General features: G+C 38.6%; 1 protein-coding gene across 1 annotated transcript in view; it reads right to left on the reverse strand.

Annotated features, from left to right (window-relative positions):
- Window positions 1–25,796, reverse strand: part of PARD3B (par-3 family cell polarity regulator beta) — a 1,148,960-nt gene that overhangs the window by 161,835 nt on the left and 961,329 nt on the right. The window contains exon 20 of the mRNA XM_070387813.1: window positions 23,549–23,851. Coding sequence (XP_070243914.1) covers window positions 23,549–23,851 — 303 coding nt within the window. The remainder of the gene's footprint in view (window positions 1–23,548; window positions 23,852–25,796) is intronic.

Raw genomic sequence — 25,796 nt, forward strand, 5'->3', positions numbered from 1 at the left:
CAAGGAGATCCAACCAGTCCATCCTAAAGGAGATCAGTCCCGGGTGTTCACTGGAAGGACTGATGTTGAAGCTGAAACTCCAACAGTTGGGCTACCTGATGCGAAGAGCTGACTCATTTGAAAAGACCCTGATGCTGGGAAAGATTAAGGGCAGGAGGAGAAGGGGATGACAGAGGATGAGATGGCTGGATGGCATCACCAACTCGATGGACATGAGTTTGAGTGACTCTGGGAGTTGGTGATGGACAGGGAGGCCTGGCGTGCTTCTGTTCATGGGGTCGCAAAGAGTCGGACACGACTGAGCGACTGAACTGAACTGATGACAAATGCATTCAACAAATATTTCTATAGCACCTGCTATGTGCAAGGCAAACCTTTACCCCAGGGAACCTATGATAGAGACAGATGCACTAAAAAAAAAAAAAAAAAATAGGTGTTTCCATATACCAAGATGTCTACTGTTTCAGACTACAGGAAATACCCACTACAGGTGGAAAACAATACACTGCACTTGTTTTGTCTCTCTCACAGAATTAAAGAGTAGCTTCTTAAAAACCCGATGGGTTCTGCCTACTCTAACTCAGAATCACGCAGCACACAGGAAGGAAATAAAATATACCTGGTTACCTGGGATGAAGGCGTTAGTGAAGATTTCTTCAGTAAGATACTTTGCTGGCCCATTTTCCCACTTGGAGGCTTTTACTCCAAAGGAATGTCCCCTGAAGCTATGACCAGGTTGTAAGGTGTGTGAGAAGGGTGGGCTTCCCTAGTTGGCAAGGCCTATTTTGTTAAAACGCTCTTGGTAAACAGAAAAGGCAGAGTCTATCAGAATTTCAGTTGCAGTGTGCAAGTGACTGGCCTATAAACATAATTTTAAACAGCTTTTCTTCAGCAACTCTGACTGTTTAATTAATCTTCAGCCATTAACTATTCATTTCAAATGCCACTTACGAAATCTTAATTTTGCACATTATCAGCTGGTTCACAAATAGCTAACTATGAGCAGAAGTGTAATGATCTCTCTCTCCCTGTTCTTAGAGCTCACCAAGCTTATAGCCAATTTTGGGTTCTTAATTAACCATATGCATATTAGCATTTAAAGCTAAATGACAGTTTTTTTTTTTTTTTAATAAAGAATTAATGCACAGTAAAATGTTAACACTAGCATCATTCAGCTGCCTCTTGAAAGGCCGCAAGGTAGTGCCTGGCCAGGCCACAGCTACCCTGAATGCTCAAAGGTGACATGTGTCTGGGAATGCGCATCCTCTCAGCTGAGTTCCCCTAAGTGAGCACACTTTTGCAATGATATTTTGGATCCATTGTTAAAATTCTTCAACTTTTATGTTTCAAGAAGAATAGGAAATGTCCTCTCTGAGTTATTCTTTAGCACTGGGCAACTAGCACCAAACAAATACAGCAGCACACCCGTTTTTTGGTAGTTGGCCTGAATTAGGTGAATACATTCAAAACAAATAAGGGGATAGAACAAAAAACTAAAGGTCAGCTGAAGCTAAAAAAACCTTTTTCTCTATCTAGTACTCTATTAGTACCTAGAGAGAAGTAATTTGCAATGTTACAGGTGTCCACGGAGGTCAAAGTCTAAGCTAAAACCTGGGCACAGAATTTGTTCAGGTTGGCTCATCATAGTTCATAGAAGGCTTTGATCCATAAGCCAGGGCCTGGCTCATGTCTGAGATTTGATGGATGGCCCACATCAAAACCAGCTCCGAACTTCAGGAACTAGACTATGATTTGATTGGTGGCAGTAATATGCTTTCAGATTATAAATATAATATTTTGGAGAATTATGATAATCTTGGGCATTTTTCTTTTTCCTTTATCCAAATATAAGGATTCGAAAGACAAATATAAAGAATTCCAAATGAAAATTATGTTGCATCATCGACTAAAACTCCATGTTCCTGGAATGAGAAAAAATGTTACAGTGTTCATTAAAAATGTTTTACAACACTGTAGGAGTGAAAATGGGAAAAAGAGCAGACCGTTTTCTGAATCACAATGTGAATTGAGGTACAGCACCTCTGAATTCATTACCCATATGATGTAGGTGATACATCGGTGGTTATGAGTCTCATTTTAGTTATATTATACCTGTGCAAATTACCAAAGCTGGTTTTGACTGAAAATAACATGTGCAGGTGTCAAAAAAACCCCACAAAAACCCAAAACATTTAAGATTGCAATTAGACACAGAAATGTACTGATTGACAAAAGAACTCAGAACCAAACCTGCACATAAGCAGTTTGGGCCTCAGCAAACTTGGCATTATGTAATCCTGTCGGCAATTCAGTTTTTAATCCAAGTAGGTACTTAAAATGCAAGCATATTTTGACTCCAGAATTTCTGAGGTTATATTCAAAGAGAATGGCAATAATTTATTCTCCAAGAAGGCCTTTCAGACTGAAAGGAATCATGTGAGCTTTCCAAAGGATAATGTATAAAATCCACTGAACCAGATCCATTGAGTGATTCCTTCATTAACCAACTCATTTAATCAGCATGCATTGGGTACCTATGATGTCCCAAGCACTGTGAATACAGATACTTAAGGTAAGTCTTGCCTACAGAAAGGTATGGTTTCATTAGGCAAATGCAGCAGTGACACACAATGTATAGGTCTGATTTGAGTTAAGGAACTAATGGTGATTGTTAACCTGCTGAAGGACAGGGAAGCCTGGTGTGCTGTAGTTCATGAAGTTGCAAAGACATGACTTACCAACTGAACAATAATAACAGCAACCTGCTGAAAGAAGAACGACACTTTAAACTAGTGATTCAACAAGTACAGAACCCAGGCCAGCAGCATCTGTATCACCAGGCAACTTGTCAGGAATGTCAATTTTAGGGCACCATCCTAGACCTACTATATCTGAAACTCTGGGATGGAGCCAAGATCTGTGGTTTAACAAGCCCTTCAGGTTCTTTTGCAAACTCAAATTTGAGAACCATTGCCTTGGACCATTAATCAGCATAGTTCAGTTCAGTTCAGTCACTCAGTCATGTCTGACTCTTTGCAACCCCATAAACTGCAGAACGCCAGGCCTCCCTATCCATCACCAACTCCCGGAGTTCACTCAAACTCATGTCCATCGAGTCAGTGATGCCATCCAGCCACCTCATCCTCTGTCGTCCCCTTCTCCTCCTGCCCCCAATCCCTCCCAGCATCAGAGTCTTTTCCAATGAGTCAACTCTTTGCATGAGGTGGCCAAAGTACTGGAGTTTCAGCTTTAGCATCATTCCTTCCAAAGAAATCCCAGGGCTGATCTCCTTCAAAATGGACTGGTCGAATCTCCTTGCAGTCTAAGGGACTCTCAAGAGTCTTCTCCAACACCACAGTTCAAAAGCATCAATTCTTCGGCACTCAGCCTTCTTCACAGTCCAATTCTCACATCCATACATGACCACAGGAAAAACCATAGCCTTGACTAGACGAATCTTTGTTGGCAAAGTCATGTGTCTGCTTTTGAATATGCTATCTAGGTTGGTCATAACTTTCCTTCCAAAGAGTAAGCGTCTTTTAATTTCATGGCTGCATTCACCATCTGCAGTGATTTTGGAGCCAAAAAAAAAAAATAAAGTCTGACACTGTTTCCACTGTTTTCCCATCTATTTGCCATGAAGTGATGGGACCAGATGCCATGATCTTCGTTTTCTGAATGTTGAGCTTTAAGCCAACTTTTTCACTCTCCTCTTTCACTCTCATCAAGAGGCTTTTTAGTTCCTCTTCACTTTCTGCCATAAGGGTGGTGTCATCTGCATATCTGAGGTTATTGATATTTCTCCCGGCAATCTTGATTCCAGCTTGTGCTTCTTCCAGCTCAGCGTTTCTCATGATGTACTCTGCATAGAAGTTAAATAAGCAGGGTGACAATATACAGCCTTGACGTACTCCTTTTCCTATTTGGAAACAGTCTGTTATTTCATGTCCAGTTCTAACTGTTGCTTCCTGACCTGCATACAGGTGTTTTAAGAGGCAGGTCAGGTGGTCTGGTATTCCCATCTCTTTCAGAATTTTCCACAGTTTCTCGTGATCCACACAGTCAAAGGCTTTGGCATAGTCAATAAAGCAGAAATAGAGATTTTTCTGGAACGCTCTTGCTTTTCCGATGATCCAGTGGATGTTGGCAATTTGATCTCTGGTTCCTCTGCCTTTTCTAAAACCAGCTTGAACATCTGGAAGTTCATGGTTTACATATTGCTGAAGCCTGGCTTGGAGAATTTTGAGCATTACTTTACTAGCGTGTAAGATGAGTGCAATTGTCCCGTAGTTTGAGCATTCTTTGGCATTGCCTTTCTTTGGGATTGGAATGAAAACTAACTTTTTCCAGTCCTGTGGCCACTGCTGAGTTTTCCAAATGTGCTGGCATATTGAGTGCAGCACTTTCACAGCACCATCTTCTGGATTTGAAATAGCTCAACTGGAATTCCATCACCTCCACTAGCTTTTTTCGTAGTGATGCTTTCTAAGGCCCACTTGACTTCACATTCTAGGATGTCTGGCTCTAGGTGAGTGATCACACCATCGTGATTATCTTGGTTGTGAATTATCTTGGTTTTTTGTACAGTTCTTCTGTGTATTCTTGCCACCTCTTCTTAATATCTTCTGCTTCTGTTAGGTCCATACCATTTCTGTCCTTTATTGAGCCCATCTTTGCATGAAATTAATAGTTGATCTTTAACTGTAGGACTTAAGTTTATCAGATTAATAAGGCATCTTATAGCCCTGTGAGTGAGTGATATAGGGTGGGTGGGAAATAGGTCAGATTTCTTGGAGCTAGGAGGTGCACGTTCCTGAATAGGCTGATAATAATGGGTATCCTGAGATGTGATGTTGAAGAAAACGGGGGCACCTTTTCTATGCTGTGATCTGTGCAGGGGCATATCTCTTGGTATGATGAAGAGAATGAAGAATGCAGAATGATTAACTCATCCAGTTACTAAGCTTTGGTTCTCTGCCTGGTATTGGTAAGAGGACCTTGTTTCACCTCTTCCCAAGCTCCTTCACAAGCTTCATCCAAGTTCCTTTCCACATCAGGGCTTTCTCCTACGTTGCTCTTATGTCTGAAAGGCCCTTCAGTCCTTTCTCCCTGACAAACTTCCGACTACTCCACTTTTCCAAGTCTCAACTTAAAATGTCACTTTCTCAGTTAATCCTTCATAACATCAAATACATTCACAGTACATTGTATTTTTCCTTAGGTATACTCAAGAAGTAGTTAAAATTATTTAATATTTGTCTCCTCTAGTAGATCTTAATTTCCATGATAGTAGGAACTATGGTAAAACCAATATTGGTTGAATAAATAGAGAGTCATTAACTAGTAAATTCTATGTAACTCAAAGAAGAGTAAAAGAACCATGTTTCCTAAGCCCTGGCCTGAGAGGTTAGCTTTAACATCCTTAAACGTTCCTATAATCTCCTTTCCTTCCTCATATTTTTAGAAATTTCTATTCACTGTTTTCTCTAGCTGACTGATCTAGTGAAGGGAAGGGCATCCTAACCAACACTGGTTAAAAAAGTGAGAAAAAAACTAATGGCCCAAATTTGTTGAGCGCTCCCTATGAGCCAGCCACTGTGCTATGGGTTTAACATGTATTAACTCTTCAAATATCCAAGAATCCTATGAGACATGGTATCACATTCACCCTAGAGGTGAAGGCTCAAGGATGTCACATACTATGACCAAGGATCACACAGTGGTAGAGTTAGGATTTATACCTATCATTTACACCCAAGTTCAAATTCCATATTATTGAACACTAGGAGAGAGAGGATAACCTCAAGAGTAGTAACGAATAGACAGAGACTTCTCAAGAGGCAATACAATGCACGTAAATATCTCAGTACTGAGCACATATTAAGCGTTCAGTAAACACTGTTATTAGCTATCATCATCACCATCATCACTATCACCATCATTAGTCTTGAGAATCCTTATATATATTATGCCTCTAGATCCTAAAACCCACATTGGAGCAGATTCTGGACATACTCTATCTGATGTAGCTAAGTTTGAAGAAATTCCTTCTCAGAAAAATAAAATGACCCAAAGAGAATTTATAAACAGAGCCTCTTCAAAACTGCATGTAGACTCATGTCATCTAAAAATTACTGCTGATGTCTACTGCTTTACATGTTTTGCTTTCCAGTGAATTAATTTTAAGACTTGGAAATCACATATATTCATAAAAGTTGTTTTCCAGACTTTAAACTAGAATTAAGCATATACAAGCCTTTTGGTACTATAATGTCCTAAATTTCTGAAACATTTAGATCTAGTTCTGTTTCTTCTTCTTGGCATTTTTTAGTTTTCACTCACATAAGTGCCCAGAGAATCCGATTCATAAGATACTTGCAAGCTTTTTCCAACACTGGTCTCACTGCCAGAAGAAAAAGGCTGTAGCAACATTTCAGTGAGCGGAAAACTGTGGCAGAATACAGGAAAATAGTTAAGAGGAGAAAGGACTCAAGTTGAGCACCAACAGATTAGTTATTTTCTATGGAAGAATAGTGAGGCATGAGCTGCAAGAGAAGCAAACAAACCCATCCTCCCACTTGCTAAATATGGTCACTGAAATGGTGAGGATGGCCTGCAGGGTCTCTGAGTGAGAGCATGGTAAGGAGAAGTAGCCTTTAGAAATGCCACTAATATAAAATTCATGAGACCAACACTCAAGAGCACAACAGTGATGCTGGCTGTTCTCTGGGGCCTGAGCGAAAGAGAACAACATGAAAAAAACTGAACACTGATGATCAATCTCTTCTATAACTTTTTCAAAATCAGTGTATATTTAGGTTCAAATGTCAAATCATTTATGAGTGCTATAATATGTATCACACCCTTACATGTGGTTATCATATATCTTAGTTTTTTTAATCCTCTAACAACAATGACTATTAACCATCAAATGACATTATCAACACCAACATCAAAAAAAAAAAAAAGGATGTTCCATTTTTTATAATGATGAAATAGCTTGTTGTAGTCTCATTTTCATAAGAGAAACTACAGAAGTTGGATCAATTAGGGGAAAAAACCTACTTGATGGCATTGTGGCATCAGAGAACTCCCAAAGCAGCCAGAACTTGAGGGGCTAAGACTGATTCTGAAAAGCAAATGAGCACATTGAATTAAGTCCAATAAACTGTGGTACTTTTCTCTGCAAGTCACTTGCTAATTCATAAGTAGCACAGAATCAAGTGCTAAAAAATTGAGCAGAGTTTAGTGGCTAAGAGACTCGTAGACTGAGCAGAAATTTTGACATTCTCATAGTGTTGAGAATACAGAAATTAGAGTTTATGTCTGCTAAAGAAGGACGGCCTGGTAAACAACCTGGCTTTCCAGTTCAGATCCCAGAAAGGCTAAGGATAAACTACAAATAGACTACACTCACAACAACTAAAATTCCAGTTTCTAGCCACCTAAATCCAAGAGTGGATTAAGGCATTATGCCTCCACTGTAACTGCCTGCCAGAAAGCAAAAACAAATTCTCTCTGGAGAAAGATAACATCAACCTGAGATTATTTCTACAATATTCCAAGCACTATGTCTAGCATTTGATTAATGCATACCAGGAGATAGGGCCAAACGACTGAAAACCAAGTGGAAAATTATTATTTTGGAAGACAAAGCATTCAAAAATAACCAGACTGAAACACACAGGGGAAAAAAAAAGAAGCACTGAACAGTCAGCAAGGAATATGTACATGCACAAAATAGTCTAATATTTTTGTGTTATTGGAGTCTGAGAAGGAAAAGAGAAAGTAAGAAACAGCACAGAGAACATTTGAAGAGACAATAGCTGAGGATTTTCCAAATTGATGAAGGACATTAAATTACAGATTTAGGAAGCTCTACATATTCTAACCCTGTTTAAACAAAACTACACACACACACACAGATACATACACATCACAGTAAAACTGGTGAAAAACAAAAGACATAAAATTTTAAATAAATAAAAGACAAAAAAAATAGATCATTTTCAAAGGAGTAACAGCAGTCCGACAACAGACTTTGATGAAAACATGGAAAGCCAGAAATAATGGAATGATATCTTTTAAAAACTAACAGGGGAAAAAAAAGCCCTTGATAACTTACATACCCAAAGAAAAATCCTTAAAAAATTAATGTGAAATAAAAGCATTTTTTAAAAACAAAAACCGAGAGGCTTTGCCACATTGTAAGAAATACCATAGTAAGTTATAAAGGGAAAAGGGAATAGTGTCACAGATAGAAACAAAGATATTCAAAAAGAAACAAGGACAAAAAGAAATAAAGTACACAAATAGTTAATATATAAAATACAAGTTGCATTGTATTGCAGGGTTCAAAATATGTGCAGATTTAAAATACATGAAAACATAGCCTAAAAAGTAAATTATGATAAAAGTGTTCCCAGTTCCATACATTGTTCAATAAATGATAAAAGTACAAATTTATTTTGGACTATAATAAATCAAAATGTGTGTTATCATTTCTTGAGTACTAAAAGAAGAATAAAAGAAAGTATAAAAACTCAAGTAAAAAAACTGAATCACACAAAATGCATGATTGATAATCTTGAAAAAGGCAAGAAAACAGAGAAGAATAAACACAGAATAGGTGGAACAAATAGAAAATGAAGAGTGAAATAAAGATTTAAATCAAATTATATAGGCAGAATCATTAAATATAAACAGCATAAATACTACAGTTAAAATACAGATATTATCTGACTGGATAGGAAAACAAAATTACAAAAGATGCAACTTTAAATATAAGGATCTAAAAATAGATAAATATAGGTAAATATATTTAAAGATGCAACTTTAAATATAAGGATCTAGAAATAGTGAAAGTAAAAAAGTGAAAAAATATCCTAAGCAAAATCTAAGCAAGAGGAAGATAATATAGCTATATCAATATTAGACAAAGTGAAAGTGAAGTGAAAGTGAAAGTTGCTCAGATGTGCCTGACTCTTTGCGACCCCATGGACTATACACCATGGAATTCTCTAGGCCAGGATACTGGAGTGGGTAGCCTTTCCCTTCTCCAGGGGATCTTCCCAACCCAGGGATTAAATCCAGGTCTCCCGCATTGCAGGTAGATTCTTTACCAGCTGAGGCACAAGGGAAGCCCAAGAATACTGGAGTTGGTAGCCTATCCCTTCTTCAGGGGATTCTCCTGACCCAGGAATTGAACTGGGGTCTCCTACATTGCAGGTGGATTCTTTACCAACTGAGCTATGAGGGAAGCCCAGTATCAGACAAAGTAGACTTTAAAGCAGCAATAATTACTAGAAATAAAATGAGATGAGTCATAAATAATATGAGTTAGTCCTCTAGGAGTATATGACAATCCTAAATTTGTATGTACCTAATAACAAGCTTCGAAGTGCATAAAGCAAAAATTGACAAGAATATAAATCTACAATTAGGAGGCTAATTTTAACTTTAAAACAGAAAGTAAAAACTCTACAGAGCATGTTCTCTGATCAAAGAGTAAAAGTAGATATTAAGAGTAGAAAGACAATAGGAAAATCTCCTAATGTTGGAAACTAGAAAATATACTTCTAAATAATCCATGGATCAAAGAGAAAGTCTCAAAGGAAATTGAAAAAAGTAAATGAACTGAATGAGAATGAAAATGCAATATATCAAAATTTATAAGATATAGTCAAGGAAATGCTGAGAGGGAATTTTATAGAATTAAATGCTTGCACTAGAAAAGAAAAAAAAAGTCTCAAATAATCTAAGATCCCACTGCAAAATATTAGGAAAAAGGGAGAGAGAGAGAGAAAAAAAAAACATAAATTAAGCAGAAGAAAAGATATAATGAAGAACATAAATCAATGAAATTTAAAACAGAAAAGTAATAGAGGAAATAAAATAAAATAGCTCAGTCAGTCAGTTTAGTCGCTCAATCGTGTCTGACTCTTTGCAACCCCATGAACTGCAGCATGCCAGGCCTCCCTGTCCATCACCAACTCCTGGAGTCCACCCAAACCCATGTCCGTTGAGTCAGTGATGCCATCCAACCATCTCATCCTCTGTCGTCCCCTTCTCCTCCTACCCTCAATCAATCTTTTGAAAAATCAATAAAATTAACAAACTTCCAATCAGACTGACAAAGAAAAAATAAAAGATACTAAAATAAGCAATGAAACAGAGGATATTACTACTGACTCTGTTGTTCAATAAGGAAATATACTATCAATAGAATAAAACAGAATACTACAAACAACTCCATATATGTAACTTTGACAATTCAAACAGCCAACTCCTAGAAAAGTAAGAATTATAACAACTCACGTGATATAATTAGAACAGCCTTATAATTATCAAGACAGTGAATTCATAATTATAAACCTCCCCCAAATTTTTAGGTCCAGATGGTTTTGCTGGAGAATTCTGAAACCAAATGTTTAAAGGAGAATTAACATCATTTCTATATAATTTCTTCCAGAAAAAGAAGTACACTTCTTTACCCATTCAATGAAACTGGTATGACCATGATACCAGACCCAATGAAAGTATGAAAACACTCCAAAACTACAGACCAATATCCCTCATGAATAAAATGCAAAAATTCTTATAGAAATATTACCGAATAAAACTTAGTAATATATGAAAAGAATTAGATACCATGACCACATGGGTTTTACTCCAGGATGCAAAGTGATTCTCTGTTTGAAAAGTAATAAATGCAAGCCAATGAATTAACATGCTAGAGAAAACAGTCATAATATCATATCAACTGAAACAGAAAAAAATAAAAAATACTACCCAAACCACAATACCCATTTATGATAAAAAAAAAACAACAAACCAAACCCTCAGAAAACTAGGAATGAAGGAGAACTTCCTCAACTTGATAAAGACATCTATAAAAAACTAAGCTAACATGATACTTAATGTTGAAAGATTGAACACTTTGCCAAGATGAGGAACAAGTCAAGGAGTTCACTTTTGCCATTGCTGTTCAACACAGAACTGGAAGTTCTAGTCATTGTAATAAGACATGATAAGAAAATAAAGTTAGAAACTTGCAGACTGGAAAGGAAGAACGAAAACCTAATGTTCTCACAAAAAATCTATTGGTGATTTTTCACTGAGGCTCTATTACCATATTGGAAGTAACTAAAATGTCCCTCACTAGGTGAATGATTAAACTAATTGTGGTACATCCATTGCACAGACTCAGCAATGAAAAGGAATGAACTACTGATACCCACAACAACTTGAATGGACCACAAGTTGCTAGGTTGTGTCTGACTCTTTGTGACTCCATGGACACAAAGAGCACAGCAGGCTCTTCTGTCCTCCACCATCTCCCAGAATTGTGTGAAAACAGCCAATCTCAAAAAGTCATGAACTTCCCCATTTATGTGATTCCATTTATTCATTATTCTAGAAATGACAGAATTATAGAGATGCAAAACAGATTAATGACTTCCAGGGGTTGGGGATGGCAGAGGGAAGGATGTATAACTATTAAGGGGTAGCAAGAAGGATCACTTTGTGTTGATGAATTAGTTCTGCATCTTGATTACAGAAGTAGTTACATGTGTGGTAAAATTAATAGACCCACACACACACATAGTACCAACATCAAACTCTTGATTTTCATATTGTTATGTAAGATGAAGCCACTGGAGAAAACTGGGTCAAGGGTACAAGAGACTTCTCTGAACTATATTTTAACTTCCTGTTACTTTAAAAAAAGTTCAAAATAAAAAGTTAAAAAGTAATCCTAACTACATGCAAATATGGCTATACATAATAAATATAAGCATATGGTTATGAAAAAGGCAAACAAAACTACATGAGGTCATGCTGGCAAGAACTGTTCACCGAAGCTGAAAAGAAATTTACTAAATGCAGAAGTAAGAACATTTGGAGCCCTCCACTCAATTTTAATTCATTCCTAGGGGATTAATAATACTCAACTGCAGAATGGTATAAATGCCCAGATAATAACAAATATAATATTAGCTTAAACTTTAATGATCCTTATTAACTGCCAGATGCTGATTTCTGTTTTATTTTGTGTTCATGTATAAACTCAGTTCAATTCTTGTAACAACAGCGTTATGTAGGTACTGCAATCATGCTCATTCTATAGGTGAGGATACTACACCAGAAAAAAGATAAAAAGGAGATATACAACTGTACTGATATAAACATTTCCAAATAAAAATATATAAATGAGGAAAAAAAGGAGTGGTATAAGGATATTCAACCAGGCTTTGCTCTAAGAATGGGCATGGCTTGGGCCCAGTCTAGCTACTGACCTTAACATAGAAAATCTACTCCATCTGCACTGAAGAGAATCTTCCCCCTAGGCTTGTGCTCAGAGGTCTTGGCAATTGGGAAAATCAGAGGGCGAGTAATGGCCAAGTTTGAGGGAATCCAGAGTGCTGCTCAGGTGTGATTGAAAATCTGTGCAAAACAATGGCTCTTGAATTTTATTTCTGTCTGGGTTCATATCAATTCCCAGTCAGCTCTCCAGAGAGGAGAGTGTTCCACCACGTATAAATATTAAAACATCTCTTTAAGATGTTGGACACTTACAAGTACTAACATTAAAACTAGCTTTTACTGTGCTTTCTCATCCCACTGATTATTTATTGTTTGAAAGGATAAATACAGGAAAGCAATTGACCTAACAATGGCCTATTCTTGATTACTCACTGCATTAAATACAGAAATTATGAAGAAGACTCTGTCTCTAGCATCAGCAAAGATTATATAATGAAAAGGTATGTGGCTTCGCCTAAAAGATTAATGCAAACCACAGGTCACAAGAGGCTTGGGCTAAGTGTGGTAAATCAACACAAATCTAGCACTACTGCAGAGAAGTAGGTCAAAACCTAAGGCTTCTGATACGTCTTTGTTCCTCCATACCTTTGAGCAGGATGTTTTGCACCTATGGGACATCTAATATTTTTTAACGGAATGAATAAATGAGGGAGAGAAGGATGGCAGGGTGTCTGGCAGGTGAGGAGCTACATGAATGCTCTTTGCATGTTTAGTGAATTCCAGCCTTTTAAACATCAATCTACAGTGATAAGTGTATTTTGCATCATGTCCCAGTATTCACCCACATACATCCCCTGTATACATATGGCTCAGAGTTGAAAGAATCTCCCTGCAATGCAGGAGACCTGGGTTCAATCCCTGGGTTGGGAAGATCCCCTGGAGAAGGGAATGGCAACCCACTCCAGTATTCTCGCCTGGTGAAGTCCATAGACAGAGCAGCCTGGTTACGTTCCATGGGGTCGCAAAGAGCCGGACATGACTGAGCGACTAACACTTTCACTTTCATATGCATTTACACACATATATAACTTAAAGAAATTATGAAATAATTATTACTACAATCTATGATGCTCTTTTCTATTCTTGTCAATCCTATTTTCTTAAAAAAAAATGTTGCCTGATTCCACTAAATTGATTTCAAGGTGTACAAACAGGTTACATCCTGCAGTTTGAAAATCCCTAGCATAGCAGGAAGCTCATGAATGGATGTTGGAGTCAGAACTGAGCTGGGATCCTAGCTCTGTCAATGTATAACCCATAATACTACAGGTAAGTTTCTTAATTTCTCTGAGCTGCTAGTTTCACACTTGAAAGAGATACCTACTCTACAGAATTCCTGTTATCTTTCAAAATATAAATATGAACAAGCCATCTCCATTTCAAGGGTTGCTTGTAGCTCTTGAGTCTAAATGCTACATCTCAGATTATATGGCCTTTAACAACATGGCCTGAGTTCACCTGCATCTTTTTCCTCTAGCTCACCCTAATTTCAGAGAAGGCAATGGCACCCCACTCCAGTACTCTTGCCTGGAAAATCCCATGGATGGAGGAGCCTGGCAGGCTGCAGTCCATGGGGTCGCTAGAGTCGGACACGACTGAGGGACTTCCCTTTCACTTTCATGCATTGGAGAAGGAAATGGCAACCCACTCCAGTGTTCTTGCCTGGAGAATCCCAGGGACGGGGAGCCTGGTGGGCTGCCGTCTATGGGGTCGCACAGAGTCGGACACGACTGAAGCAACATAGCAGCAGCAGCAGCAGTCTAATTTACATACCACACTCTAGCTCTTCTGATACATGCGGTTCCCTAAATGTACCACGTCTTCTCACTGGACTTTTGTGTATGCTCTTCTGCTTGCCGGATTAATTTCTACCTGTTCTTTAGGTCACAATATAGATTCCAAGGAGCCTTCTTTGACCACCCAGATCTGCACTCAGTGCCCTTCTCTTGGGGCTTCTATAGCCCCTTTGGCCCACCCTCCTCGTAGCACATCACTATTACTAATGTGTCAGCTGCATCCCTTCAGAGGACAGACGATTCTGAATTCTATCTATTCTATTTGTGTTATCTATACGTCTAAAAATTATGTATATTCCCTCACATCTCTCTTAGTAAACAGGATAAATCAGATGAATATATCTTAAGGATCAGGACATTTGTTTGAAAAGCAGTCAAGTCAGTGCTTACATGACAGCCTTAAGAAATCAGAGTAGCCCTTTGCCAAGCATTCCTCAAATGTGCTCCCTTACGAGCAGTGATTGAGGATGGCACGGAGGTGGAGGTCTTGGAAATGGATGGGCACTGAGTACCAAGTTTCCTTGCCTAGCTCATGCATAATAAAGGGGAATGTTGTCTACATTTGTCACTCCTGGAAGCTGACAACTTAGGCAGACATAAGTCTAGCAGAGTCCCAAGAGTAGGGCTCTCAGAGATGGAAAAAAAAAAAAAAATTAATGAGGACATCAAGTTTGAAAGAGAGGGGATAGAGCAAAGTAGAGTTAATGGTATATCAGTTACTATTAGCACTTATCTGGCCATAGATTCTTTCATTAAGAGATTTCTCATTATTCTTTAAAAGTCACTTAAAAATTGATGGTAATATGTTTTAAGAAAAAAATCTGATTACTTTGCTCAACTGATGAATTTTAACTCTCTATGGATATGGCATTTATCACTGGGATTCCCAAACTGATTTGGCTCTGTTTGCAGAAACTAAAAAGCACATCTCCAAGTAATCTACTGTGTTCACTGTTCAAATCCCTACACACAGCCTCACAAAGCTGTGAACAGAAGTGAGAGAAAAAAAAAAAGCAGTGAAATGAAAGCAAATTTAACAGGAAAAATCATGAGAGAAAGACTGGGGACAAACATCAACAGAGGTAACAATTGTGCATGATACAGCTGCGACTCAGGGAAATATTAATCCTCTGATATCAAGAAACTGTTTGGGGAAGAGACATCAATGATCCCTCATTGTCCCAGGAGCGCAAGAAAAGTTCATAGCTGGCCAGGAAGCTTTCCGGTTAATACTTTTTCTATATTTCATCATCCTTATCTTAGAATTTCCCCAAACAGACTTTTTCTGTATGTTTTTAGTTTTCCAGGAAACTAAGAGTGTATGTCCCCCCTTGCTTTACTTCAGTGGTATTAGAAGTTATTCAGACTGAGATCTGTCTGTCTCAGCTATAAAGGAGGACCTACATAATAAGAATAGCCTCCCAGGAGGAGTTAATGAAAATATTTTTTTGGGGGGGGTTATACAGTGAGTAATTTTGCTGTATAGCAGCAATTAGCACAACATTGTAACTCAACTAGACTTCACTTAAAGAAAGAATATATTTGAACAGAGTGCTATGCAGCAGCAATCTATAACTTTTGCGTTATTAAAGAGAAGTAAAAAAAAAACAAAAGAAAAGAAATAATCTAGAGGTAATCTGTGGTGGTTTCCATGGAGTGATTCCCTAAAAGCCACTAAAACTCCTTTCTCCCTTTGCTTACTGGAAATATGAAACAATATTTCTTAGTACCATGTTGCAACTTCAAAGACTTATAAACACAGGTTTTGACAATGAGAATTTGTTGGGGTCTTTTGGGAAATATTTTCAAAGGGATGAACCTGACTGGCTCATTTCATTGGCCATTTATACCTTTTCTGTACTTTCTTCTTGGAGAGTGGACATAAAGTCTGGAGCTGCAACAGCCATCTGAGAATTATGAGGCAACATGAGAAAAAGACCTAACTATTGGAGAAAAAAAAAAAAATGAAAACAGGCTACTTTATGAGGGCCAGGACCACCTACATTCTTTAAAAGTTGAGACAAATGTATCAGTTGGGTTTTCTATTGTTTACAGCCAAACAGGATCTGACTGGATCCACTATTGCTATTGACAGCTCTTCTGAGGCCCCTAGAAATTCAGCTACTCCATTCTGTGGACAATGTTGAGCCCAACTTTGAACCAAATGAACATAGGAATAACGGGGTAAGGAAGATAGCATTAGTTCTGATGACAAACTTTGGGACATCTAACGTATGTGTTAGTCGCTCAGTTTCTTTGTGATCCCATGGACTATAGTCCACCAGGCTTCTCTGTCCATGGAATTCTCCAGGCAAGAATACTGGACTGGGAAGCCATTACCTTCTCCAGGGGATCTTCCTGACCCAGGGAGTGAACCTGAGTCTCTCCCATTGCAGGGAGATTTTTTACCATCTGAGTCACCAGGGAAGCCTAGGAACATCTGATGAGTCATGATATTTAACAGCTGATATAGTAGCTAAATTGTGTAATAAAAGTAGCTAAGTACATTCTTCACTTATGCTGGTGATAAGACTGAGCTAAGAGAATCTTAACTGTTTTCTAGTTTTTTGTCTTTTCTCCTCACACTCTTTATAACTGCATCTACTTTTTGTTTTTGATGACTGAAACATGCCAGCAGGAGTTCGGACTGAAATTAGGAATTAACCATTGACCACGTGACTATGGAATTTAACAGTTTTCCAAATCTATGACTTTGAAGAGTCAATAGCCAGATATAATCAACAACCCTCCTAAATAGTTATATTTAATTCAATAAACTTGTTGATATATAGCCCAATAATGTAAAATACAGTTCAAAATTATTATACAGTAAAAATTACTGTATAATACTATATTATACAGTAATATAGTATAATAACATTCCTAAATATAGTCAACATTTATTGTACCAGGCACTGGGATAATTTCATCTAATTCACAAACAATGAATAGGAAACAGTGTATACCTTTGTTTCCATTTACAGTGAGGAAAATGAGCCTTTGAAAAATTAACATATTTGAAACAAGGTGCTAGAAAGACCAATCCATAGCCTTAGGTCTTTGCCAAATTGAATGCATATGCATTTTCATATGATTTTTTATAATATATCCTATACATCAGTTCAGTTCAGTCACTCAGTCGTGTCCGACTCTTTGCGACCCCATGAATCGAAGCACGCCAGGCCTCCCTGTCCATCACCAACCCCCGGAGTTCACTCAGACTCACGTCCATTGAGTCAGTGATGCCATCCAGCCATCTCATCCTCTGTCGTCCCTTTCTCCTCCTGCCCCCAATCCCTCCCAGCATCAGAGTCTTTTCCAATGAGTCAACTCTTTGCATGAGGTGGCCAAAGTACTGGAGTTTCAGCTTTAGCATCATTCCTTCCAAAGAAATCCCAGGGCTGATCTCCTTCAGAATGGACTGGTTGGATCTCCTTGCAGTCCAAGGGACTCTCAAGAGTCTTCTCCAACACCACACTTCAAAAGCATAAATTCTTCGGCGCTCAGCTTTCTTCACAGTGCAACTCTCACATCCATACATGACCACAGGAAAAACCATAGTCTTGACTAGACGGACCTTTGTTGGCAAAGTGATTGTCTCTGCTTTTCAATATGCTATCTAGGTTGGTCATAACTTTTCTTCCAAGGAGTAAGCGTCTTTTAATTTCATGGCTGCATTCACCATCTGCAGTGATTTTGGAGCCCCCCAAAATAAAGTTTGACACTGTTTCCACTGTTTCCCCATCTATTTCCCATGAAGTGATGGGACCAGATGCCATGATCTTCGTTTTCTGAATGTTGAGCTTTAAGCCAACTTTTTCACTCTCCACTTTCACTTTCATCAAGAGGCTTTTGAGTTCCTCTTCACTTTCTGCCATAAAGGTGGTGTCATCTGCATATCTGAGGTTATTGATATTTCTCCCAGCAATCTTGATTCCAGCTTGTGCTTCTTCCAGTCCAGCGTTTCTCATGATGTACTCTGCATAGAAGTTAAATAAGCAGGGTGACAATATACAGCCTTGACGTACTCCTTTTCCTATTTGGAACCAGTCTGTTGTTTCATGTCCAGTTCTAAATGTTGCTTCCTGACCTGCATATAGGTTTCTCAAGAGGCAGGTCAGGTGGTCTAGTATTCCCATCTCTATAAAAGGAGTGTTAGTCACTCAGTCATGTCCAACTCTTTGTGACCCCATAAACTGGGGTCACAACTGGAGCCTGCCAGGCTCCCGTGCCCACAGAATTTTCCAGGCAAGAATACTGGAGCGGGTTGCTATTCCCTTCTCCAAGGTATCTTCCTGACCCAGGGATCGAACCTCAGTCTCCTACATTGCAGGTAGATGCTTAACCATCTGAGCCACCAGGGAAGACCCTAATAGAATATGTACTGTGCTTGTGCTATGCTTAGTCGTTCAGTTGTGTCCAACTCTTTGTTACTCCATGGTCTGCAGCCAGGCTCCTCTGTCCACGGTGATTCTCCAGACAAGAATATTGGAGTGGGTTGCCATGCCCTCCTCCAGGGCATCTTCCCAACTCAGGGATTGAACCCAAGTTTCTCACGTTGCAGGTGGATTCTTTACCATCTTAGTCCCCAGAGAAGCTAATATAATTATTTATTTATGAGACAGCTTCAGCTTTTAGACTTAGTTTCTTTAGGGCAAAGATAGTCTCTAAACTTCTTTGTATGACCTATAGAATACAACAGATGCTCAATAAAATTTCATACAGAAATTGATGAAGATCTGCTGGGGAATCAAGGTCATTTAACTGGAATATTGAGGAACTGTGCATTGTCAATTTAATTTCACAGCTGCAATATTATCCGTCAACAAATACGTATTTAACAAATAGATATTAAGTACCTGGTTCATGTATGGATGTGAGAGTTGGACTGTGAAGAAGGCTGAGTGCCGAAGAATTGATGCTTTTGAACTGTGGTGTTGGAGAAGACTCTTGAGAGTCCCTTGGACTGCAAGGAGATCCAACCAGTCCATTCTGAAGGAGATCAGCCCTGGGATTTCTTTGGAAGGACTGATGTTAAAGCTGAAACTCCAATACTTTGGCCACCTCATGCAAAGAGTTGACTCATTGGAAAATACTCTGATGCTGGGAGGGATTGGGGGCAGGAGGAAAAGGGGACGATAGGGGATGAGATGGCTGGATGGCATCACCGACTTGATGGACGTGAGTTTGAGTGAACTCTGGGAGATACTGATGGACAGGGAGGCCTGGCGTGCTGTGATTCATGGGGTCGCAAAGAGTCAGACACGACTGAGCGACTGAACTGAACTGATCACGTGGCCCACAGCAAATTTTCTATTGCATAATTAAGTCTAAATGGACACTAACCTGGAAGAGGAAAAAATTTGTCTCTAGGATTTACCAAGAACAATTAATTTCCTTTCTTGTCAGGGCTACTAGATTGGTAAATCAAGGGTTCTTGCAAAAACAGTGTACATTAGTATCAGTAAGATATCTGACAGTCTTCCATGATGTTCATGGATGAACCAAGAATGCACACCAGATAAACAGTAGACTGGATTAATAGTTAACTGAACATACGAAAGAGCATTGATTAATGGAGGTCTCAGGTGATGAGTTGCAGGGATTATACTTGACATTGATCAATGATCCTATCAATGACATACAGGAGTCCACACTGATTAAATATGAGAATAGTATAAACCTAGCAAGGCTAGCTAATATACTGGAGGACAAAAATCAATACTTTAAAATATCTTTATTGGCTACAAAAATTGGCCAACCCAACAAGCAAATATTTAACTTGGTGCAATATAGCCAATAATGACAGCTAATAAAAAAAGTTTAGGCTGCATTAACAAGTGTAAAGGACTAAGACCAAAGGATCTAAGAGTCCCAAAGATTTCTGTGTTTTCCTGGCCGTATCTGAAACACAGTACCCAACTGTGCATGGCATCCTCAACAGAGGGCAGTTGGCAGTTATAAGTTCAGGAGACTTGAGTGTAGGCAGAATATGGCTACTAAGAAGGCTAAAGATGTGCATTATAAGACTAAAATAGCCAAAGGAGTTTATATTGAAGAAATGACTATACTTTTCAAGGTTATGTGCTTGTTTTCTTCATCCTTGTAAAGCCAGCTCTGAGCACAGAGCCTGCCTCATGTTTTGAGTTCGACAAATATTTGTGAATGAAGGTGATAGCAGCCATGTCAAAGATCTGAAGGGCTAAAAGTGAGGTTTAGATGCTGTGTCTAGGTAGGTTGATCTTACCTCTGGTCTCTGCTAAACAACTGTCTCCTAGTTGTAAGCTTCGGTTTTTTGGCTGCTTTTTATTTTCTCCCGTCTTCAGTGCTACTCTCTTAATCCAGACTCTTGCCATCTCTCACTACTGTAATCATATCTTAATTTGTCTAACCATCTAACCATCTTCCTGTTTGTCTGCCACCAAACTGGCAGAGCTATTTCCTCCAAATACAGATCTATTAGCTCATTCTCCAGTTATGGCATTTTGATGGTTCCCATTGTACACAGGATTCCCCACTACCCACATACTACTGCTCATTCTTCTGTAGCCCAGGGAAGGCAGCACTTTTCAAGCATAACCTCAGAACCCTTCTTACCATAGATCTGCAGACAGCTACTACCAATCATAAGGTGTGAATACAGGATGGAACCTATTCATGCACAGCCTGGCTCCAATCTGCTTTCCAGATTCATCTTCTGTCATTTTCCTTCCCATCCACTCTCCATGTTCTGAGCTTCCCTAAAGTGCCCTGTTCTTTCCGGTCACTTCACCCCTGTGCATGCTAACTTGTCTATAAGGAAAACAATCTTTCTTCTGTATCTGATCAATTTGTATGAATCTTTCCAGAACCAGTTCAGATATTATTTCCTTTTGGAGACCTTTCGTGAGCAGCAGAGTTAGAAAAGCGTCTTTTTCTTCTGTTTACGTTAAATTGTAATTATCTATTTCTATATGTGTCGATCTCCTCCCTAGAATATAATTTTCTCTGGAATGGAACCACCTCTTAGTCATCGTTGTAACATTCCTAGAGCTTGAAACAGTAGCTAGAACACAAATACTCACTGAGTGACTGAAAGACTGGATAGATGACTAAATGAATGACCGGTCTCTAACTGTAAATAAGATAGGGTTAGAGCTCAGAGTTCCTGCCTATGAGCACTATTGCCACAGCAACTTTCTTAGACTTACTAGGACCCAGGCATGTTGGAGAGTTCAGAATTTCATTGATAAAAACAAGTAATAATGATGATGATGATAGCTAACATTATTGAATGCTTATTATGTGCTGAGGCAAAAACTGCTTAAGATTTAAAGAACAAGGAGCAGAACAAATCTTAAATATGGTTAAAGATAAGAAGAGAATAAAGATAATTCTGAGCATAGTTACACTTTGATATGCTACCCCAAAATATGACAACTGTCTAAAACTACACCTAAAGAACTTTAGATCATTTATTAATACAGAGAGGTTAGAGCCAAAGGAAAGAATATTCTTTACACATGTCTGGGCTATGTAGTAATAATAAAAAAATATATATATATATATTTTTTTTTTTTTTCCTAATATCATTCTATAGTGGCTACAGTTACAATTATCCTAAGAAATTTCTGTCCAGGTCAAATCTACATGGGTGAAAATTAGTATCAGGTAGAGTCTCCCAGTGTTCCAAAGAATAGCCATATGATCTAGAAAGAAAAATAAGCCTTCGGTGACAAAATTTGAGTAGAAGTGCTAACTGTGTATGCTCCTCTTAGAAACTTACAAGGTATGTTAGTTATTGTGGATAAGAAGACAGAAGTAAGAAAACCTATTCAATATGGCTTAACCCAGACCTTTTCACATGCATTTGAACAATAAATTTTTTTAATTAGAATGCTTAGTATTTATTTTCATGGAATTAGAATCAGAAACATTGGCTTTGGAGGTTCATAGAAACAGTTGTGCACTGGAATTCTAGCAGAGGGCACTTGTCAATGGGTTTGCAATGAAGACCTATCTGATTCAGAGAAGGTAAGATTGGCTTTTGTCTGGGCCAGAAGAGACTCATGCTTGGTACCATCATTTATGTGATAAAAATTCAACCCTTTATAAAGGCTTGGGAGAAAAAGACCAGCTCTTAATCAGTCCTTTGAATTAACAGTTTTGTTATGGCTGTCTCACACCCTCTCACACAGTCACAGGAATTTATATTTTCATTTTATCCCAAAGAAAAACTTGACCATCTTTCTTTAATACTATCAACCTGGAAGCTTGACAGTAAGGATTAAAAATTGCTCCTTCCTTCCCACTTGGTTATTGGAAAGGCTCTGAAAGGTAATCAGTCTTGTGAAGCTGCACTTTACAGTCTGCATAAAAACACCATGATTTTCCTTCCTCTCCCCAACCTAATTGAAAGTGCATAATATCACCCAGCTGGGGAAATGTAAACGGTAAACATATACAATATATCATGCTATCACACAAAAGCTGGTTACTAATAGGGACTGGGTGGTTGTCAGGACCAAAGGGAATCTGGAAAACAAGTCTTTTTTTTTTCATCTAGAATGAGAGTTCTTTGTGCTTGCCACCCAGCCACCCCCCTCCCCCACCACACACATACCTCCTCCCTCCAGACTTCAAGTTACAGCAGATTAAACCAAGGTCAGTCAACTCATTCCTTGTGTGTGTAATTCCAAGGGTCACCTAACAATGTATATTGACTAACACTCTCTTATACCAGCCTTTCAAGAAATGAGGCATTTTGCTTCTGGCAGGAGGTGGGGTTGGAATCATCCTGCTCCCTACCTACTTTGATTGTACTGACAGATGGTCCTATTATCTCTTTCCTCAGCTGCTAAACCTTAAGATCCTTGGCCTTGTCACCTCTTATCTTCCTCTACTTCATCAAACTCCTTTTGCGAAGATTATCTCCTTTTCTACCTCTGATCACCCAGGAATATCTATACAGGATCACACATGCCTTCAGTAGAAAATCTCAATCTTTTCAAAGTCTTCTGCAATTCAGAGGTTATCTACAATTACACCGACTTAGAAATCAACACTTTCTTCTCTGATCCCTCACCTTCAAGAGTCATGCCATCTTCTAGAATCCGTCTTTTATAGTAGGACTCTTAGGAGAAAGGATAACATGCCTTCAAAGTTTTCATCACTAGTTCTCTGTTATAGCATTCCTTCAAAAATTGCTCCCTGTTGCCTCATGAACTCAACTACTGCTATTCATTCATGCCACCTTATAACTGGCAATTGTTTTATTTTTGATGGCTGATACCCTATGGGTAGGTCAAAGCATAGCACTTGTCAAGGGTACTATGTCATTTCAGTTTTAATAGGTTGAAGGATATATTTTTATCTGCTTTAGCAGTGGAGATGATTTGAAACTTACTGAATTAAAACCACATTCATCTTTCAATAAGTTACATTACCTGTCAGCTGGCACTGGTGGATGGTATGGCTTGTTGACCTTGGCATAGAGACTCTCCAAGTGGTCTCTCTCTGGAGACAGTGGACGGCCATCTCGAGGGTAGCCCAGTGGTCCAGCCCGAGGTGGAGATGGAGACCTGTAGACATTTGCTGATGTACATGGTTCCCGGAAGTGGTTCACTCTGGCATAGTTGGGGTCCACTTCATCATCGTCCATATCATGCAGTGACCCAATTGCACCAGTAGCATAATCAATAAGACTTCTTGCCTGCTTTTCCCTTAGCTCCTGATGTTTTGCTCCAATCCTAAAAAATGTAGAACAAGATATATGTGAGTTTAAATGCTTATACAATGATAGACTCTCCTGAATCCATGTTAATTACTTCTTGTCAGTTATTTAACTGCCACTTTTCTGGATACTGAAGATCACATCATGCAGAAGTGCTAATAGCAAACTCCACAGGATTCATTTTATATTTCTGACTTTTATTGGTTACATATGCTTCCCTAGTGGCTCTGACGATAAAGAATTGGCCTGCAATGTGGGAGATTCAGGTTCAATTCCTGGGTTGGGAATGTCCCCTGGCAAAGGGAATGGCAACCCATTTCAGTATTCTTCACTGGAAAATCTCATGGACAGAGAAGCCTGGCTGGCTACAATCCATGAGTTCACAAGGAATCAGACATGACTGAATGACTAACATTTTATTTGTTACAGTGTCTCCTGGAAAAGGCAATGGCAACCCACTCCAGTATTTTTGCCTGGGAAATCCCACGGACACAGGAGCTGGTGGATTGCAGTCCATGGGGTTGCAAAAGAGTCGGACACGACTTAACAACTAAACAACACCACCTTTACTTTTATAGCAATGCTATAGTTATTTAAACATTTTGTCTGTTGATGACTAGGCTGATTGCAGAGTCAGAGGCTGATTTTTATTAACATTTCTTCTCTATAAATGGGCTGTGTTCATGGGAACAGTCCATCTTTGGTGTAATATTCTAGAAGCCTACCTTGGGAAAGGGATGCATGTCAAAGAGCCCATCAGAATCTTATACTTTGTCTGTGACTTTCTTATTTGGTGCCTTTGATTTTTAGTGTATTCTTCTAAAGAAAAGCGCTTGCAAAAATTGATTTAACTATGAAAAAGAAATACAGAGGCTTTCTGGTCACTAAAAGCAGTGGTATCAGAGATAATTTATAAGAGACTCTAAGTTTTTGGTTACACAAATGGGGATCATTGTGTTTCATTATACAGAGACTAGGGACAGAGTAAAATAGTGAAATTAATAGGCTCCTGACAGAGACGAATTGGCACATATAAGTGAATTAAACACCATTACTGGCAGAACTCCACAGCACTAAAGCCTTTAGTGATATTACAAAATGCTACTGCTAATCAGTGTACCGTGTAGACTACCGGGAATGAGAGCAGTAAAATACAGCTCAGTGTATTCCAAACCCATCTGAATTTTGAAAATTTGACATTTAATCTGGAAAGTGTCAGATTGGATCTCCTAAATTCCCAGTTACATGTTAAAATGGACAAGTCACTGTGGCATCTTAGTGGATGACGGTGATATGATGGTGTCAGGAGGTGTTCTCCACTAAAGGGGAAAGAAGGCAACCACATACAGCTGGGCAAATAAGGTGCATTGAGTACAGGAGGAGAAAAGTAAGACAATGCTGGCCCAGGAGGTGAAAGAAGGGCTCAAGAAAGGATGGGGATAGATCTGAAGACCTGGGCTCAGAGAATATGAAAGGATTGTGGGCTAAAAGTGAAAGATCTATATCTGCCTAGAAATATATATTGAATGCCTACATGAGTGAAAAAATAAAAACTGAATTCGCTATCTTTTCCTCTTCAAATAAAAACAGCTGTTTTTGCACACAGCAGCTAGTTTTATTTTACAGAACATCAAACTCTTTGTAAAAATCTTTAAAAGCCATGATCTTTCAAGGTATTTTCCTTTTGGTAGAATGGTTTTTTTTTCCCCCCCTTTGAGTAAAGAGGAGGAAGAAAAGATAAAAATATGAAGAAGAAGGTATAGGACATAAAAACAGTATCGTCAAGTCACAACAGATGAAAATAAATGTCATGATATATTATTGCATATCTCTTTTGACTAGGTCAAATTATGTACCCTACACATAAGTAATGAGACGAATTTATATTTTGTGCAAAGGGGAGCTTGAATCTCCAAGGGATGTTGAATGAAGATGAAAGGAAGATTACACAGTAGGATACC

This window comes from Bos mutus, chromosome 2, assembly GCF_027580195.1.
Source record: "Bos mutus isolate GX-2022 chromosome 2, NWIPB_WYAK_1.1, whole genome shotgun sequence".
Taxonomy (NCBI): Eukaryota; Metazoa; Chordata; class Mammalia; order Artiodactyla; family Bovidae; genus Bos; species Bos mutus.